The sequence below is a fragment of the Fukomys damarensis genome, unplaced genomic scaffold, assembly GCF_012274545.1.
Source record: "Fukomys damarensis isolate Sample0158 unplaced genomic scaffold, DMR_v1.0_HiC HiC_scaffold_25, whole genome shotgun sequence".
Taxonomy (NCBI): Eukaryota; Metazoa; Chordata; class Mammalia; order Rodentia; family Bathyergidae; genus Fukomys; species Fukomys damarensis.
This window is the reverse complement of record NW_022900937.1, coordinates 25,433,881-25,453,409: the sequence shown is the minus strand read 5'-3', so window position 1 is coordinate 25,453,409 and position 19,529 is coordinate 25,433,881. Positions and strand designations below refer to the sequence as shown.

The 19,529-nt window shown below is 39.1% G+C and overlaps 1 protein-coding gene across 3 annotated transcripts in view; it reads right to left on the bottom strand.

Annotated features, from left to right (window-relative positions):
• Scaper (S-phase cyclin A associated protein in the ER) overlaps nt 1-19,529 on the bottom strand; it is a 328,066-nt gene that overhangs the window by 33,940 nt on the left and 274,597 nt on the right. For all 3 annotated transcript variants that reach the window (XM_010626089.2, XM_010626097.2, XM_033756178.1), the window contains exon 26: nt 17,345-17,500. In XM_010626089.2, coding sequence (XP_010624391.1) covers nt 17,345-17,500 — 156 coding nt within the window. The remainder of the gene's footprint in view (nt 1-17,344; nt 17,501-19,529) is intronic.

Here is a 19,529-nt window from a genome sequence, read left to right as displayed (position 1 = left end):
CCTTACAGGGGAGTATAGCTGGGACAGGAGAGTATGGCTGGGCAAAAAGCACTGCTGTATGTGGGTATGAAGCATTCCATCTCTGGTATTAAAACCATTGTACACCCTGCCTTGCTTGGCCTAAAAAGGCAGTTGAGGTACCTCCTGACTCTATAATCCCTCCCATGAGTTCCTGGATTATTTGCTCTCAATTTGGTCCCAATTTCCAGCTTGTTAACATTCAGTATTATCTCCTCTAGCATTGGTGATATTCTAGCCTGCTCTCCTAGCTCTCTGGGTTTTTGTCTTTGCTCATGCCTTCAGCTCTGGGGTAACTGAGGCATCTTGTAAGAACATTCCACATAAGCCCCTGAAACTGTAGAGCTGCGGTAAGTCTGCACAGTGTTGAAGTCAGGGGTGTGTGTGTAAAGTTACTGTCTCTCAATAGTGGATGAGAATCTCACACATACAAGAGGTAAACTGTTTTTCAACAGATCACCAGTTTCTGGCTCTTGTCTTGGACACTCCAAGAAAGCCACATGTCTGGTGATGTCCTCATTCACCAGGCCTTGTGGTGAGCACATAGAGGAATGATGCTCTGTCAGAGACCCTATGTAAAAGCCAAGGTACTGTGCTCCAAGAACAATGAGCTCCTGTGATATGCAAGATCAAGGAAGACCAGATCCCTTTACAGAGGATGGTGCTATCCAGCAAGGGCAGGGGGATGTATCAGTTTCCTTCTGTTGCCAGAACAACTTACTATAAGTGAGTGGCTCACAACAATACAGATTTGTTACCCTATGGTTTGGAGGTTAGAAATTGAAATTATCTCAGTGGGTAAATCTAGGTATCACAGACTGTGAAAAAGGGGAGAAGCTGTTTCCTTGTCTTTGCCAGCTTCCCAAGTGCATGCATTCACTGGCTTATAGCCCCATATTCCATGTCAAAGCCAATAGCAGATCTTCAAATCTCTCCTTAACACTGAATTTCCTACCTCCCTCTATTTATGAGGACCCTTGTAATTTACTTGGATCTGCCTATATAATCTAAGACAATTTCCTCATCTCAAGATCCTTGATGATACCTGCAAAATCCCTTCCACCATGCAATATACACAAGTTCTGGGGGTGAGCCTACAGATATCTTTGGAGGGACATTATTCTGCCTACCACAGTAGGCTTATTCATTGATTCAACAGATATTTATGGACAGCAAGAACTTTTCTAGGCACTGGGATCCAGCAATATAACCTATGCCCTTATGCTCATAATACTACATTTTAGTGCAAGAAGACAAATTAGAAAATATATAAATCAAATATTGTATATGGTATGTCAGATGTGATAAATGTAGAGGGGCAGGGGACACAGTCAGGAACCAAGAAAGCAGGGATCTGTGTGAGGCTACTTTATGAAGGGTGGTCAGGATCTGATATATTAAATATAAGTTCCTGGTAGAAACTGCGAGTAGGACTTCTAAGAGGAAATGTCTGTCAGTGCCTTCTTAAGAATATGCCTGGACCTTAACCTTAATTGCCTGACTTATTTACTTTTTTTCAACCTATTTTGTTTTGTTCTCATTTTCTATCTTTTTTTCCTCCAAATTAAAAAATCTGTATGGTTCTGTAAGCCATCTCAGATCATTTTTGGAACCAGGTGAGGTATAAGTTAGCATAACAAATGCATCAGCCCCCATTTTTCCCTGCCATGTGTAACCCTGTAAAAGAAGAATTAACAATTTGCTATTATATATGAGCAAGCCAGCTCTGAAAAGCTAATGAACCTGCCACAAGTCACAGAACTTGGGGAGCAGGAACTGGACAGACATCTTTCTGAGGCACAACATACTGGCCCGCTTTTCATTGCTTGGGACTAAATACCTGACACACACAACTTAAAGGAGAAAGGGCTTTTTTTTCCTTGTGGTTTCAGAAGGTTCCGGCTATGGTTGACTGGATCCAAAGCAGAAACATCATGGTGGAAGGGCTTGGAGGAGAAATGCTACTCACTTCATGGCAGCCAGAAGCACAGGATGGGGAAAAGCACTAGCAAGAGTCACTCAGTCCTGTCAGGGTGACACACTTAACTATCACCCCAAGCCTGGGCTCCTTGATATAATACTACAGCAGGGTTTTCCTCTTGAGGTTCTTCCCCACCAAAGTCCTTGAGCCAGTAGGGGGCTGACTGCAAGTATATCCTGACACAGGTTGCTACTGGCAGCCTGACAAACCTGTGCATATTTCTGAGGCTTCCCTTCACCCTCATCTGCCATGGGATGGAAAACCACTGGGGAGACTGTCCCTGAATTCTGGCCTTGGGGCCAGGGTCAAGCCACCTTCTCTGCTTAGTACTGAGCATACAAGTGGGCACTCAACTTGAACTGTACTGACAAAATGGTCCTCTTTTGGTCCCTGTAAGTCAACCAGGGCTTTCTATAAGATGGTGGTGGTGGAATCTTTTAGAAATCTCTACATTTGCACATGCCCAGTTGTGAGTGCAGGGACAGCCTAGGAGTCCCTGCTTCCAGATTCCTCTCATAGAAGAGATAGTTACTCCTCCTTGTTCTTCCAGGGGTTGTTGGAGCTGCCTGGACAGCGTGAACAGAACCGCTGGGTGCTTCCGGGAAGATTACCCACAGCACACCCAGCTCAGGGCACATGAAGGTGCTTAGCAAATGTCACCTCTCTCAGTTCCACTTGCCTGAGCTGTGACATTCACTGCATGGCCCACTTCCTAATCAAAGTGAGCCTTTTGTCCAAGCCTTCTGACAGCAAAAGATTTAGAAGTTAATAGAAAGGATGCTGAGAGATAGGGTGACAACAGCAAATAAGACACTGCAGAGAGAATAGAAGACAGCTGAGCACAGGACACTGGGGAATTGTTTATTGTGGGGCACATTGGAGTGTGGTAAGCTGTATTTTCAAACCTGACCCACAGCAATATTTCTGGTCTCACACAATTCTACAGGAGATTCATATTTCCCATCAAGGGGCCAAATCTATTTCTTCTTCCAGTGAAACTTCAATGAAAAGAATATAGTGGAAGTGAAACTATGTAACTCCTAAGGCTCCGCCACAAACATGACCGTGGCTTTTACTGGCATTTCTACACAGGGAGGATTGTTCTCAGAACCCAGAACCATATTGCAAAGATTGTCACAGTGTCCTGTTCTGTGGCCCCACACGGAAAGGTCCCCATTGACTGTCAGTACCAACCACAGCCATGGGCAAAAAAGTGCTCAGACTCCAACTTGTAGCCCCCAAAGCTTCTGAAGCCCCAGGCAATGTAATAGAGATAACCCATCCAGCTCACCCACAGAATAGGAAAGATTAGTCAATGGCTGTTCTATGTTACTAAATTTTGGGGTAATTTGTTATAGAGCCATCATAACTGGAACAAGGAGAAGAAAAAGAAAGACAGATGTAAGGTATATGGGAGATAGAGTAATCTGAGGAGAGAATGGGGTTGGATAGTCTGTACTGCTAAGGGACAAGGAAGGATTTTAAGAACAGCAGTAGGGAGATGGAGTTTAGTTTGGTGTAAAGAGAGTTTTTATTTTAAGAGTGGGATGAATTTATTGAGGAACGATAGCTTCTATCTAAGAGAGACAGAAGGGGACTGGAAAGTAGGTTTCCCCAGGAGAGTTTTTTTTAAGCCCAAAAATTCACCAGTGACAGAAAAGGCTTCTTAGTAAGTAGTGAGTTGCCTGTCATTGGATATATTCAAATAGAAACTGGTAGGATTATTGAAAAGATTTAGACTTGAATGGAGACCAAGACTACTTTCAGTTAACAGAAAGTGGCAGAAGCTTAGATCAGGAGTATGAGAAATGGACAGAGTGGATGCAGTCTGGAGCTGATGTCTGCAAGACTAGCGATACCATCCACTCCAAGGGACAGCGTGGTTTTCAGAACACGTTTCCTTCTGTCCCTTTTGTCTCTTGCTCAGATGACTGCTAGCACTCTTTCCACTTTCCACTGCCTCTCTAACAGTTTTCATTCACTGCCTGCCACACATTGTTCCTAACAGGTCACTTCCCTGGTCCAGGGCTTTTAATGCCACTACTGTCGCTACCACGTCTCAGCAAATCATTTCACATGGCTCACAAAGTATCTGTACATTTATGATCCCATATGAACCTCACAATGATATGGGAGGCCTGCTTTAAAGTCACCACCATATACATCTCAAAGTTCAGCTAAAGCACTCTATATATTCTGGTTTGACATTTTTGCTTGTATTATTTTCTAGGTCCATCTTTTTAACTCTGAATATTCCAATCCTTCCCAGCTTTTAAGGCTCAGGTGAAATTCTAGCTGCTCTAGAAAAAAATATAACCTTTATAAACAAACAACAATGCTCTCTTTCCACTTGAACTCCGTCAATGACAGTGACAACAATACCAACATTTATTAAGCATGTACATATGTCAGGTGGTATGCTAAGTGCTTTTCTTATGTGTGACATGCTAAATTTGTCACTCTCTGCCTGCACCAGACACTGTATATGCATCTTCTTTCTCCTACTGACTTTGCAGGCCCTTGAGGACATGATCCATGCCTGAATCATTTCTGCTTTCTCCCATTCCTAGCACAGGACCTGGCACAGAATAAGTGCTACATAAATATTTGTTCAACAGATGAGTGGATAGGCAGGCAGGCAGAATTAAAGTTTACCTTTACTTGAACAAATGGTTTGGAAGCATCCTTAAGCACTTGAGAAGTACTCCTTTATAGCCACATAATTAATGGGCTAAATTATAAGCCATCCTTATCTTTTTACAACACGTTTCCAGACTTTGACTACAGTAGTTTATATATATGAAAATGAGAAACACAAATACATATAAAACAACAAACATCCTTTTGTGTAAAAATATTCTAGAATTCAGAACAGTTTTCTCCAATCATAATTAGCAGAGTTTTGCAAGCTTCTCTTTATCCCCACAGTCATAAGGATCACAAATTCTTTCACTGTGGGTCCACAGACTCCTTGTTGTCTTGCCGTTGTGCCTGGCACAGTTGTGAACACAGTGAATGACTATTGATTAGGTGAGAAGCTTATGTTGGTACAATTCAGAATTGCTCATCACTGTTCTGATCCTATTAGTTTGTTAAGAGTCAACACTTTAAGGGGGATTCTAAGCCTTGCCAGTTAAGAAGTTGAGGTGATGCTCTTGAGATTTGAAAACTATTGATTTCTTTTTACTTTTTGTAAGTCCAAGAATGAAAAACTGATGAGTAAAGAAACAGGTACTTCTGAAAGTCGAAGTTCAGTCTGTTCAATTTTGTTTAAGTGGATAAGAATTATAGCTTGTAAACAATTCTCATATTAAAATAAAATCAATCCTTTCACCAGGGGATCACAATTTCACTTTTTACTTAAAGAAATGCAAGTTTATTGTTCAAAACCAATTCTGATTATAGAAGCCAGAGCTAGCATTTTTCTCCCCCAGGTTGAAGCAAAGATTAGCAACACTAATTCTGACACCCAAATTGTCTTTCAGAGCACCTAGGGAAAAATTAGAAGATTAGGGACATAATAGGAGGGTGGTGTGAAGTAGACCTGCTGTAATCACAGCACAAAGGCCTGGCCACCGGGGCAGACTCAGAGTGTTTACCCAGAGCTTCGCTATCAATTAGTTTGCTTAATTATCTCAGGCTCTGCCAGCTCAAAAGCAATTTTTGAAGGCGTCCCTGCCTGCTTTTTGGCTTTTATTCTTGCTAGTAGTCACAAAGGGCTTTAAGGGCAAGCCTTCCTCGACTCTCTGGCTGTGACTGGATTCTGGTAGCCAAAACAGGCATTACATGATTACTCCCATAAAGCAAACCCCTTTCTTCTTGGATGTGGCTGTGACCTAGAGCAAAAACTCTAGTGCATGTAACGAAATGCTTGGGCAGGTCACTGTAGTTCATAACTAGGAAATTTAATTCCCATGAAGAAATGGGGAGCAGTACAAAACAATCTGTCAATATTAGAGGTAAACAAATGTGAAGTGATAAAAAAAACTTGCTGTACTCTTATGACATGATGGTGTTCACAAAATGCTAGGAAAATGGAGAAAAGAAGAACAATTAGGGCCCATTTTTCTTACTTCTTTCAGAACAGGAGTTTATACAGATAGTGCTACAATTTCCTAGGTAAATTAAGCCAGGAAACCATCTGGACTTTTTTTCCCCCTAGAATAATCTGTTTTTGTATTAAATCCTACTAATAGAAATTTGCTAAGCAATTGAGGTTGGATAAATAAATTATACTGGGGAAATGGATTAAGAATTCTTAAAAACCACTACGAATAAATCACTGATTTATGGGGAAAGAATGAAAACCAAGATCTGTCATGTAAAGGTACAAGATCTCAATAATGAATGTGACTGTACTGTATACTTAAAAAGTACCAATAAGCTCAATGAAAAACAAAAACAAAAATATAAACATTTATTTTAAAATTAGTTACATATATATACAGAAACAATTGTATTATATAGTCAGATATATATGGACTTGGATCTACTTGGATAACCTTTTGACATTTCTGATCTCCTCTATGAAAAACTGCTTTTCTTCCCTCATCTGGAGGCAACATTACTTACCATTTAAAATTTTCATATCAAAGACCTGGGAGTCATTCTGGATTCCTTCCACCTTTCCTTCCTTACATGATAGTCCCTATACTCTCTCCCTTAACTTTACTCCAGCTCCTCTTAAGGTCTTTGCTTTTTTCCGGGTCCTGAGCATTTGCCCCTTGGATCATGCAAGAGCCTTTTTGGTAATCCTTCTGCCTGAGAGCCACTCCAGTCACCTATGTTTTTCAGAAGTGCTCATTCTACAACAGAAATATGACCCTTCCTAAACACCTTCCAGGGATTCTGTAGCTCCAGTCTAGCTCTTGTCTTCCCCTGAGCCTCCTGGAACTAATAATTATGGAGCTCATTTAAGACCTCATCTCCTGCTCCTCTCCAACCACAGCTACATCAATCTGAACAGGACACAAAGTCTTCCAGACCCATCTCTCTCGGTGAGGGCTACTCTAAAGCAAAGCCTGCAATGAGGATATGGATTATTGTGGGGACACAGGGAAGTGGCAAAGTGGATCAAAGATGTCTTCATGGCTGGATTCCTGTTAAAGAATTCTGAGTAGCTGTATAGAACTGTCTCTGAACTGTTCTGCTGAGGGTGAGAGAAGCTTTATTGTCTGGGGTTACTCCCGGAAATGTTAGATCCTTGCTCTTTGACAAACAGCTCCTTGTCCAGATAACATCCACTGGAAGAGAAATTCAGGAAGCTATTGGCAGGTGAACATAAGGTGAGCCAAAGGCACTGATAACAACTGCTGTACCATAAAGTGCACTATTCTCAACTGCATTTTCTCTTCATTTGTCCTGGATCCTTTGAGGTTCAGCGTATGGAAGCTTTCTGATCTCTTCTGGGAATGCTGAATTTGTGAGTTTGTAAGTTCCACCCCAGACCAGTGACAACAGGAGAGTTAGCACCAAGCTGTGCTGTCTCAGGGCAGGTGCTAAATGAGTGTCTTTGGGAAAAGAGCATAACTGCTTAGACAAGAGGATCCTCTTTCCCATATAGTTAACTAAGAAAATCTTCAAACAAATGCAACATATGCTCCCAAATTCTGAATAATAAAAGTCAAGTGTATTGGCAGAACACCATGCTGTGGATACTGTTCCCAATTCGTTTTCCTTAGTGGCTTTCCCTATGAAAATGAAGGGTTGACAGCTTTTAGACTTCAAGTTACTGAATCTGTGTGTACAGGAAAACCACAGCCACAAACTACACAAAAATCACATATGCAAATGCTGATGCTTGTGATATTTATCTGGTTTCAAAAATAAAACAGGTGCTATAGACTTGAGATGCATGGTAGGTTTGTAATGCTTTGTACACAAATGACCAGGGCCAGAAGGGGCTCTTGTATGAGAACTCCAAAAGGACACCATGCGTAGGCAGAATGGTGGCCTCTACACAGGTAGGAGCCAATGTCTTAGATGGAGCCCTGTGTCTAATGCCTGCCTCTGTGGAGCATAGTACTACCCAATCCAACTTAGGTCACTGGCCCACAAAGTCACCCCCTGAGCTCTCATCTCTTCCTTGGGTTTCATCCACATCTCTAGGTGGGAAGAGACTGACTTGGAACATTGGATATAGGCCATGCTTGGCTCTCTTGACATCTCAGATAGTTAACTGTGACCAGTGCTGAGAAACGGGGCAAGGGTAAGGAAGGGTAGGTGGGTTTAGGAATCCTATGCATACTGGACCCAAAATGATGAGGATGTATATTCATTTTAGAGAATAGATTCTTATAAAATACTCTGTACCTCGTCACTGGCATTCTCTGTACACTGAATAAAGATGGATCATATTTCTTCAAGAAGTTAGATTTTTGTAAGTTTCAAATATTAGTTTTCTTCTTGAAAAGTCTCCACAATACATGATAGATGATAAAATACAAATAAAATGATATTTAGAATTTAATTGTGAGAAAATTATCTTATTGAACATTTTTAGGATACTTGAGAGATGCTACATTGAGAGATGCTCTGTTCCGTTGGAAACATAGAGTCACTATGAAAGGGATCCTTACCTTGTGGGGAGAGGAGAGAAAAAGTTTCTCTAGTCCTTTCAAGAGGATTATGATTTTCAAGGACAGTCAGAGAGTGAGATTGGCTGGTGTCATTAATCAGGCCAGTAAGAGTCCCATGCCTCTGGTTTTAATCAGGCCCTGAGCTATGAGTGACTTCTTGGAGCTACTGTTTTTGGATGGCTCCCTTCCTTTTCTTTTCAGTAGTGTGATTTTTTGTTTTGTTTTTTATTCTTTTATTTTTTTCTTTTTATTGGCATATTTTAAATATATGTAATATTGAACATAGAGACTTTATGTCTGTATATGATATATCTTCTTTTTTCTCATCCCTCCTCCCTTCACCCCCTCTTCCCTTCTTTATTTATAAAAGCTCTGCTTCCATTTCTTCCTTCTATTCTTTTTTTCTTGTCCTTTCTTTCCTTTCTTCTTCCCCTCTTTCTTGTTCCTCATCTCATTTGGACATTTTCTTCCCATTTCCCAATATCTATTACACATTTTGGTCTTATTTACACTTTCAGTTTCTTATACCAGGGAAACAATGCAATATCTGAACATGTGTGTTCAATTTATTTCACTTAAGAATATGGTCTCAAGGAGCATCCATTTATTTAGAAATGTCTCAAAGCTTATCCTTCTCTATGGCAGAGTAGTACTCCATTGTATAAAAATAACCACATCTTTATCCATTCATCATTTGATGGGCCTTTTGGTTGTTTCCAATATTTAGCTTTTATGCACTGTGCTGCTATAAAAAAGTGTGCATATATTGCTGTTAATTCTTTCAGGAAGATACCCAGAAGAAACAGCTGGGCCAAATGGAACCTACAGTTTTAGTGTTTTGAGGAATTTCCATACTGTGGTTTTACCAGTCTACACTCCCACAAAGAGTAGAGAAGAGTTCCTTTTTCCCCACAGTCCCTCCAGCATTTGTTATTGGCTGTTTTCTTGAAAATAGCCATTCTTTCTGGAGTGAGGTGGAATCTCATTATTGTTTTAATTTGCATTTTAAATGACTAGTGATGTTGAACATTTTTTCACATATTTATTTCCTGCTTCTACTTCTTCATCTGAGAAGGGTCTATTCATTTCAGGTACCCCTTTTTTGATTGGGTCTTTAAATTTAGGAGGTCTGATTCTTCTTTTTAGTTTTTTATATATTCTATATATTAAGTCTTTTGTCTGAGAACAGTTGGCAAAAAAATTTTTCAACACTGTGGGGCTGTCTCTCCTCTCTGTTGGTGGTTTATTTTGCTTGAAAAAGCTTTGTAATAAGATGAGATCCCAATTATTAATTCATTGTGATATTTCCTGTGATTGGGATTTTGTTCATAAAGTTTTTGCCTACTCCAACGTCTTCAAGAGTTCTACCAATATATTCTATCTTCCAGCACATTCAGTATTTGTTTTAATATTTAGATCTTTGATCCATTTTGATTTGAGTTTAGGGCAATGGTGAAAGATACTGGTCTAGTTTTAATCTTCAGCATGTGGAAAGCCACTTTTCCAGCACCATTTATTAAAGAGGCTATTTTTCTTCCAGTGACAGTGTTTAGCTCCTTTGTCAAAGATAAGATTTCTGAGTATGTTTGAAGTTGTTTCTGCATCTTCTAATTTGTTCCACTGATATTCGAGTCTTTAAAAAAAATCAGTACCATGCTGTTTTATCACAGTTTTGTAGTATAATTTCAAGTCAGGGATTGTGATGCTCCCTCCCTTGACTTTGTTGCCCAGAATTACTTTTGGTATTTTAGGTCTCTGTTGGTATTTGGTCTCTGTTGGTTCTAAATGAATTTTAGGATTGTTTTCTCTAATTTTGTGAGATATGCTATTGATATTTTGATTGGGATTAATTAAATCAGTATACCAATTTTACAGTATGGCCATTTTTTTTTTTTTTTGGTTTTTTGAGACAGGGTCTCACTGTATAGTTGAGACTGACCTGGAACTCACTCTGTAGCCCAGGCTGGTCTCGAACTCACAGCGATCCTCCTGCCTCAGCCTCCCGAGTGCTGGGATTACAGGCATGCGCCACCATGCCCGGCCTATGGCCATTTTCACTATATGGGTTCTTCCTACTCAAGTAAAAGGGATATCTATCCCTTTTTTGATATCCTCTTTGAACTCCTTTTTCAGAGCACTGTAGGTTTCACTGTAGGGGTCTCTCATTTCCTTCATTAGATTGATTCTTAGGTATTTCATTTTTTTTGGATACTATTGTGAAAGATGTTGTTTCTCTAATTTCTCTCAGTGAGTTTGTTATTCCAGTACAGGAAGGCTATTGATTTTTGAGTGTTGACTTTGTATCCAGCAACACCACTGAATTTGTTTATTAAATCTAGAAGTCTTTTGGTGGAGCTTTGGAGTTTTCTATGTAGAGTATCACGTCATATGTAAAAAATAATTTGAATTCTTCCTGTCCTATCCATATTTCTTTCTCTTGTCTAATTGCCCTAGCTAATGTTTCCAGAACTATATTGAATAAGAGTGGATATCCTTGTCTTATTCCTGATTTTAGAGTGAAAGCTTTCCTTTTTTTTTTTCCATTTAGTATGATGCTGGCTGTTTGTCATAGATGGCTTTTATCAGATTGAGATAAAGACCACTTGATTTTCTGTAGGGTTTTTATTATGAATGGATACTGGACCTTGTCAAATGTTTCCCTGCACCAACTGAGATGATAATGTGGTTTTTTTGTCCTTGATTTTGTTAATATGGTATATTACTTTTACTGATTTGCATGTGTTGAACAATCCCTGCATCCCTGGGATGAAACTTATTTGGTCATGGTGCATAATTTTTCCCCCCATTAATTTTATTGGTACATTTAAAGCAAACAATACAGTTATTTTTTATTAGGATCTTGTACCTTTACATGATATGTCTTGGTTCTCATTTTTTCCCTGCCCTCCCTTCACCCCCTTCACCCTTCCCTATTTACGAAGACTTTGTTTCCATTTTTCACATTTTTTCTTTTCCCTCATTTCCTTCCCCCCTTTCCCCTTTTCCTTTAGCCATTTTCTTCCTATTTTACACTATCAATTATACCATTTGAACCTTATTTACACTTTTATTTTTTCACACCAGAGAAACTATTTAGTATTTCCTCAAGTGTGTCCTATTTATTTCACTTGAGTATAGCCTCAATGTGCATCCATTTAGCTATACATGTCTCTAGTTTCTCATTCTTTATAGCCGAGGAGTACTACATTTTATAGAAAAAACATCCCCTTTATCCAGTCTCCAGTTGATGGGCATTTGGGTTACAAGTTTTAGCTATCACAAACTGTGCCACTATAAACATGGGTGCACATATATCACATATATCACTGTGGTATGATTCTTTTAATTCTTTTGGAAAGATAGCCAGCAGAAGGAGAGCTGGGTCAAATGGGACCTCTAATTTTAGTTTTTTGAGTATCTCCATATTGATTTCCACAGTGGTTGCACCAGTCCGCACTCCCACCGACAATGTATAAGGGTTTCTTTCTCCCCACAGCCCTGCCAGCCTTTGTTATTGGTTGATTTCTTGCTAGCAGCCATTCTTTCTGGGGTAAGGTGGAATCTCAGTGTTATTTTCATCTGCATCTCTCGAATGACCAGTGATATTTAACATTTTTTCATATATTTATTTGCTGCCTTCATTTGCTTGTATAATCTTCTTGATGATTTGCTGCATTGTTTGCCAGTATCTTATTGAGGATTTTTGCATCTATGTCTATTAGGGAGACTGGCCTATAGTTCTCTTTTTTTGGTTGGATCCTTCTTTGGTTTTGGTATCAGGGTAATGGTTGCTTCCAGGAATGAATTTGGGAGTATTGCTTTCCTTCAACTTCATTAAAGGGTTTGAGAAGTATCAGCTTAAAGTCTTCTCTACATTTCTTTCTTTTCTTTCCTTTTCTTTTGTACCAGGGATTTAACTCAGGACCTTGTGCTTGCAAGGTAGGCGCAGTGCCACTAAGCTAAATACCGGCCCTTCTCTACATTTCTTGTAGAATCTGTTAGGGCCTGGGCTTTTCTTTGTTGGTAGGTTTTTAATTACAGCTTTAATTTCATCAACTGATATTGGTTTATTTAGAATTTTTATTTTTTTATTTTTTTATTTTTTTGGTACCGGGGATTGAACTCGGGTCCTTGTGCTTGCAAGGCAGGCGGCAGAAACACTGAGCTAAATCCCCAGCCCTTTATTTCTTTTTTATTCAACTTTGTTAATTCATATGTATCTTGGAATCTGTCCATTTATTTCTTTTTCTTTTTCTTTTTTTTTGGGTACACGGTATTGAATTCAGGACCTTGTGCTTACACTGAGGTAACTTATTATTAGAACTTATTAGAACACAGGTTCTTGAAGCAGGTATTGATGATCTGGATTTCTGCAGGATCTGTTGTGATTTCACCCTTTTCATTGTTAACTGCATGGATTTGAGACTTTCCTCTTTTTACATAAGGTTGGCTAAGGGTTTGTCAATTTTATGTAATCTTTCAAAGAACCAGAATCTTCGATTCACTAATTCTTTGTATTGTTTTCTTAGTCGCTATTGCATTAAATTCTATTCTGATCTTTATAATTTCCTCCTTCATATGAGGTTTGGGCTTGACATGTTCTTCTTTTTCTAAAAGCTTGAGGTTTACCATTAGGCTATTTGAGTGCCCTTTGTTTTTCTGATATGGGAATTCACTGCTATCAATTTCCTTCATAGGATTGTTTCATTGCGTCCCATAAGTTCTTGTTTTTTTTTTTTTTTTTTACCAGGGATTGAACTCGGGACCTTGTGCTTGCAATGCAGGCAGCAGAACCACTGAGCTAAATCCTGGCCCTTCTTGTATGTTGTACTGGCATTACTATTAAGTTGTAGAAACTGATTTCTTTAATTTCATCTGTGACACATTGCTTGTTCAGGGGGATGTTATTTAATTTCCATAGTTTTTGTGGTTTCTTTTGCCACTGATTTCCAATTTCAATGCACTATGGTCTGATAACATGCATCAGATAATTTCAGTTCCTTTGCATTTACTTAAGCATGTTCTATGAGTTAGTATGTGGTCTATTTAGGAGAACATCCCATGTGCTGCTAAGAATAATGTGTATTCTGGTGTTGTGGGGTGAAACACTCAGTTTATATCTAGTAAGTCTATTTGTTAAAAAGTTTGGTTAATTTGATATTTCACAGTTTTCGTGCATATAGATTTATGATTACTATCTCTTTCTATTGCATTGTTACCTTTACAAGGATGTAGTAATCTTCTTTATCTCTCTTAATCAGTCTTGGCTAAAAATCCATTTTGTCTGCAACCAGAATAGCCAATCCTGCTTTTTTCCAGGTTCCTGTTGCAGGAAGAATTGTTTTCCATCCTTTGACTTTCAATCTATGAATTACTTTTTGAGTTAAATGTATTTCTTATATGTAGCATACTATTGCATCTTGCTTCTTGATCCATTCTGCCAGTTTGTTTCTTTTGATTGGTGAATTGAAACCATTAATATTGATAGTTATAAATGATACATATTGAGTTTTTCTTGTCATGTTATTTTCCTGTTGTTGGTTCCCTTTTTTACCCCTCTTCTTACTTGGTAGCCTTGCCTGGTGGATTCATTCTGTTTATGGAGTTGTAGTCCTTGTTATCTCTTTCTAGAACATTTCTGAGTGATGGGTGGTTATGAATTTCCTCAGGTGTTCTTTGTCATGGAAGTATCTTATTTCCCCATCAATTTTCACAGATAGTTTTGTGGGGTACATCAATCTGGGGTGGACTTTGTTTTCCTTTAGGGCTTGAAATACTTCATTCCAAACTCTTCTTGACTTGAAGGTTTGTGTTGAGAAGTCTTCTGTGATTCTGATGGGTTTTCATTTATAGGTGATTTTTTTTCTTTTCTCTAACAGCTTTTAATATTCAGTTCTTATCTTGAATTTCTGGAGTCTTCACTATTATATGCCTTGATGTAGATTTTGTTTAATCATGGCTAACTGGAGTTCTATATGCCTTACTTATCTGTATGTCAAATTCTTTTTCTCTGCTTGCTAAGTTTTCTGCCACTACTTCTGTGAACAGCTTTTTTTGGGTCTTTTGTGCTATCTCCTGCTTTTTCATGGACTCCCATCAATCTTACATTATTCTTTGCATCGTCTAGTAGCTGTTGGATTGATCACTCATGGTCCCTTGCTATTTTAAATAAATCTTTCTTTTCATGATCTCTTACTGAAATCCTGTCTTCTATATTTGATATCCTGTCCTCACACTGACTCATTCTTCTGCAAATACCTTCAATGGAGGTTTTTTTGGTACCAGGGATTGAACTTGGGTCCTTGTGCTTGCAAGGCAGGTGGTGGAACCACTGAGCTATATCCCCGGCCTACCTTCAATGGAGGTTTTTTTGGTACCAGGGATTGAACTTGGGTCCTTGTGCTTGCAAGGCAGGTGGTGGAACCACTGAGCTATATCCCCGGCCTACCTTCAATGGAGTTTTAAATCTCCTGAATATCTGTTTGAGTCTGTTTCATGGATTACATTTCTTTCCTTTGTTGGGTGTTCTTGGTTTCCATCACTTTCCTATGCTCCTCTATTTTTTATTTTTTAATCTGTATTTGCTCTAGAGTCATGAAGCATGTCTTTTACTGTGGCCACTATTTCTGTAGTTAACTGAAAATTATTTCTGATTTGATTGTTTTCTAGAACCTCACTCATATGCTTTGTTACTTCTGCTGTTACCACTTCAGAGAGTACAAGTGGGTGGTTTTCAACTTGCTCCATTTCACTGCCTCCCAGGTTTACCTTTGGTGAGCTGGAAATCTGGGGTTGCATCTTAAGTGTCTTCTCATTTTCTAAATTAAAAAAATTTAATCCTTGGGTTGACGCTTATAAATTTCTTATGGTGAGTAGCTTTATTACTAGCTTTTAGAACCTTCAGGAAATAACTATTTCTTGAAGATGTCTTGCAGGTGTGGCTAGCTTTTCGGTTTTGAGTGTTTTGCAAGATCCTACCTCTTCAATTTATTGGTGATTAGAAGTTGCTGTCTACTTGGACCAACCCCCAGTTCTTTGGCACTGGACTATAGAAGTGTTTATGATCCTTAGGCATCTTAGTCCTGGCATAGCAGGAAGAACAACTGATTAGAATGATTATGTCACCTTGGATAAAGGAGTAAAATCAGCAATAACAGTATCATCAAACCCAGTTGAGAAAATGACAAACTGTGGGAGCTGTTAATTTGCCACCTTTAACCATATGAACTAGATTTATGCTTATATAACAAATTCTAAAATAAACTAGAAAACTGTGTGCAGTAAATAAATCCTCAGTATGGTGATTTTACCCTGAGGGGAGAAAATTTAGAAGGGGTTATGGGGGAAAATAGAGAAATGAAAAAGGAGGAAGAAATTAGAAGAAAATATAGAAATAAAAGAGGAGGAAGAAATTAGAAGCAAGCAAGAAATTAGAAATTAGAAGATTATGTAAACTTTGGGAAAGTGGTGATGAAGACAGGAAGGAAAGAGAGAAGGAAGAAATAAAAACAAGAGCAAAACAGAACATCAACAGAAACCTAGAAACTACTTTCACACTCATAAAAACAAGAACAAATAAGAAAAAACAAAACAAAAACAAAGAGAAGAAAAATAGAAAATAAAAAAAAATGTTCACTATAAGGTGTATTTCTGCTCTCACTGATAGAAAAGTGGTCAGACAGAGTCTAGATCCATGTCGATTAATCACAGCAGGTCAGCGGTAGCTTTATAGCAGGGTAGTGGATAATCTCAGTAAGCCTACGCTTTTAGTTCTACTGAAGTTCAGGCTGGTATCCAGCTGTGAGAATGGAACCAGATTTGTTCAGCCTGTAACACTCTTATGTGTCTTCTGCTGGCTTAAACTCAACTTCTTAGCCTTCTGCTGACTTCAACTCAGTAGTTTCACCCCAACACTGAGAGCCACTAGATCAAGCCAGCAGATTCTCTGAGTTCTGAGTTCAATTGGCCCTCTTCAAGATGGCTATCAGTCCTCTTCTAGGGAATGTCTGAACCTGAATAACTCAGCAGCCACTGCAGTCCACAGAGTCTACTGCTCTGTTCCACTGGTGCATTTCTCTGCAGAGGCCTCGGCTCACCAGCAGTCACTGTGCATCTACAGGTTTAAGGCACTCCTCTCAAGTAGTGAGTCAGGGTTCAGGGAGAAAGCAGCACTTGACACCTCCTTCTGTATTGATGTCTCACTCTTTGCTCTCTTCATGGGCTTCAATTCTCACTTCAGATCCTTCCCCTCTTTCTCTTCCTCACATTGGTATATTCTAGCATTTGGACACTAAATCTCAGAGAGGCTGTTTCTCTGTTGCTCATCACTTACCATCTTGCCTAGAACTTCTCACTTCCTTCCAAGTGAGACTAAGATACAGGAAGTGAGAACAGGTGAATGATGAATACAATTACTGTGAGGATGTGTTGTCCTGTGCTGTAGGTTTGCCTTGATTGGGCCTAGGCTTTGTTACTGACATACGGGCTCGAGGAGAATAAATCACTTGACACCTGGATCTCAGTGGAAGAGGGGTTGGATGAACTCTGAAGTATCTTGTTAAGTCAAGTTTATGATATCAAAAACAAAACTGAACTCTGGAAGGAGCATGTGGTCTCCAAAAATGAGAAATGTGGTACATATCTCAGTATAGAACACCAATGACAAAGTAAGGACAAAGAGGAATGGGGCTAAGTAATGACCTGCATTCCTATGAAATGACCCAAAAATAGGCAAAAGTGAAGAGATATTCCAAAAGTTGAGTCTTACCTTCTGGTGACAGCAAAGCAGAGTGTGCACATCCCATGGAGGAGTCCTGCAGCATGCTGCAAAAACGTGGCCATCTTGGGGTTCTCATCCACCGGGCCTTGTACCGAAAGGAAGCAGCCACACAGCTTGTCAATTAGGCCCATGCTCACCACATAGCTGGAAGCAGAGGAGAAATGTGTGTTACTGATCTACATGGGCTATAGCATCTCCATATCCACAATGAATCATACCATACCCAGGCTTGGAGTCCTCCAGCAAGCAGACACCACACAGGTTTAAGAACAGCATCTCAAATACCAATTTCCTTAGCTTTAGTCCTGAATAATCACTATGTCTGGAGTTTTTCTCTCTTCCCATTTTTGGTTATTCTGATATTATCTTTCAAGAAAAATAAATGAAAATGATCATCCTTCGTGGTCTATCCCATTTTTGGTTATTCTGATATTATCTTTCAAGAAAAATAAATGAAAATGATCATCCTTCGTGGTCTAAAGAATCTGACAGTAAGTGAAACAATTTATACAGTTACCTCTACATTCTTACAATGTAATACTTCTTATAGTAGGGAGCCAAATTTGCCAGAATGCAGAGATTTAGATGTGTTGTACTACCCAGATGCTCTTCTTGCAACTCAAACCTCTAAAGCCAACTGTGGGTTCCATTTTGAAAAACTCCATCTCCACTAAGAGTGAGCATAACAAACAGTGAGAATCTAATTGCCTTATGTCATGAAAAGTACCAGTCTTGAGGGTTGACAATACCATTTAAGAAGTCACTTTCATCTTTTTGGTCCAATAAAATTTTCTAGAGCTTTGTATTAAGCCTAACTGAAAATAGTAGCTCTTTTATTGGTCTACAAAGCAGCAGTCATTGAAAGATATTTTCAGACTACAAATGACTTTGCAGAAATACTAAGCTCAGTTGAGAGATTCTGTACAGATTTATTGTCTGCATTTACATGCATGAAAAGGGAAGGACTGAAATAGAGCAGTTCTAAAAACCAGCACGTTACATGTACATTTCAGCAAAATGTACAAATGAGTCAATATTTCTGTTTATAAATGCATTATAATCCCCATCACTATTTAGCAACACATCTTTGTGCAACAGGAAAAAGGATACAATGAATAATTCATGCTTAGAGGCTTCTCCAAATTCACTTTGTCTTTTTTTTTTTTGTTTTTTGAAACAGGGTCTCACTATGTAGTTGAGACTGACCTGGAACTCACTTTGTAGCCCAGGCTAGTCTCAAACTCACAGCGATCCTCCTGCCTGAGCCTCCTGAGTGCTGGGATTACAGGCATGCACCACCACACCCAGCCAAACACACTTTTTAAAGGCTACAAAATAATGCCTTTATTCCCCTTTCATGTTAGGAAATGTATCTGCCTGGGCTACTGAGCATCTTGTACAGTATAAAATGATGCCCACCAGCTCTGTTCTCAGGAAATAGACTGGTACACATGGAGGATCTTAATATAATCTATCTGACTTATTAGAATCATACTTTCAAAACTAGTTTTTATACTACATAGAACTTTTCAATTTAGAAAGTGTTTTACATGAATCATTCCAAGGGGTTAACCTGAGGACAACATAAGGGAGCCGACTGTGAAAGCTTTGGTTTTTGTCTGCCTAGCATATTCTCCTTTCCTGTCTTGTTGGTCCTTGGGGATTGTTAAACATGGAGTCTTGAAATCAGGAGTGAGCATGTGGTGCATGACAGCCAGGATGGGGACATGACCTGACAAAGACCACTCTGAATCTACTGTAAGATTAACGCCTGACTACAGCAGGAACTTCTTTCCACTGGGGATATCCAAATGGAAATAAAAAAGTCTGGTAGTAGTTGTTGATCAGCTTATTTGTTACATAGAGAATATCTGCTGAAAAAAAATGAATGCAACACCATTTATTAAAGAGGCTATCTTTCCTCCATTGAGGATGGTGAGCTCCTTTGTCAAAGATGAGGTAGCTGAGTACATCTGCATTTGTTTTTGTGTCTTCCAGTCTGTTCCATTGATCCTCAGGCCTATTTCTTTGCCAGTACCATGCTGTTTTTATCACAGTGGCTTTGTAGTATAGTTTCAAATTGGGAATTGTTACACCTGGTGCCATGTGACTGTTGCCTATAATGGCTTTTGCTATTCTAGGTCTCTTGTGGTTCCAAATGAATTTTTGGATT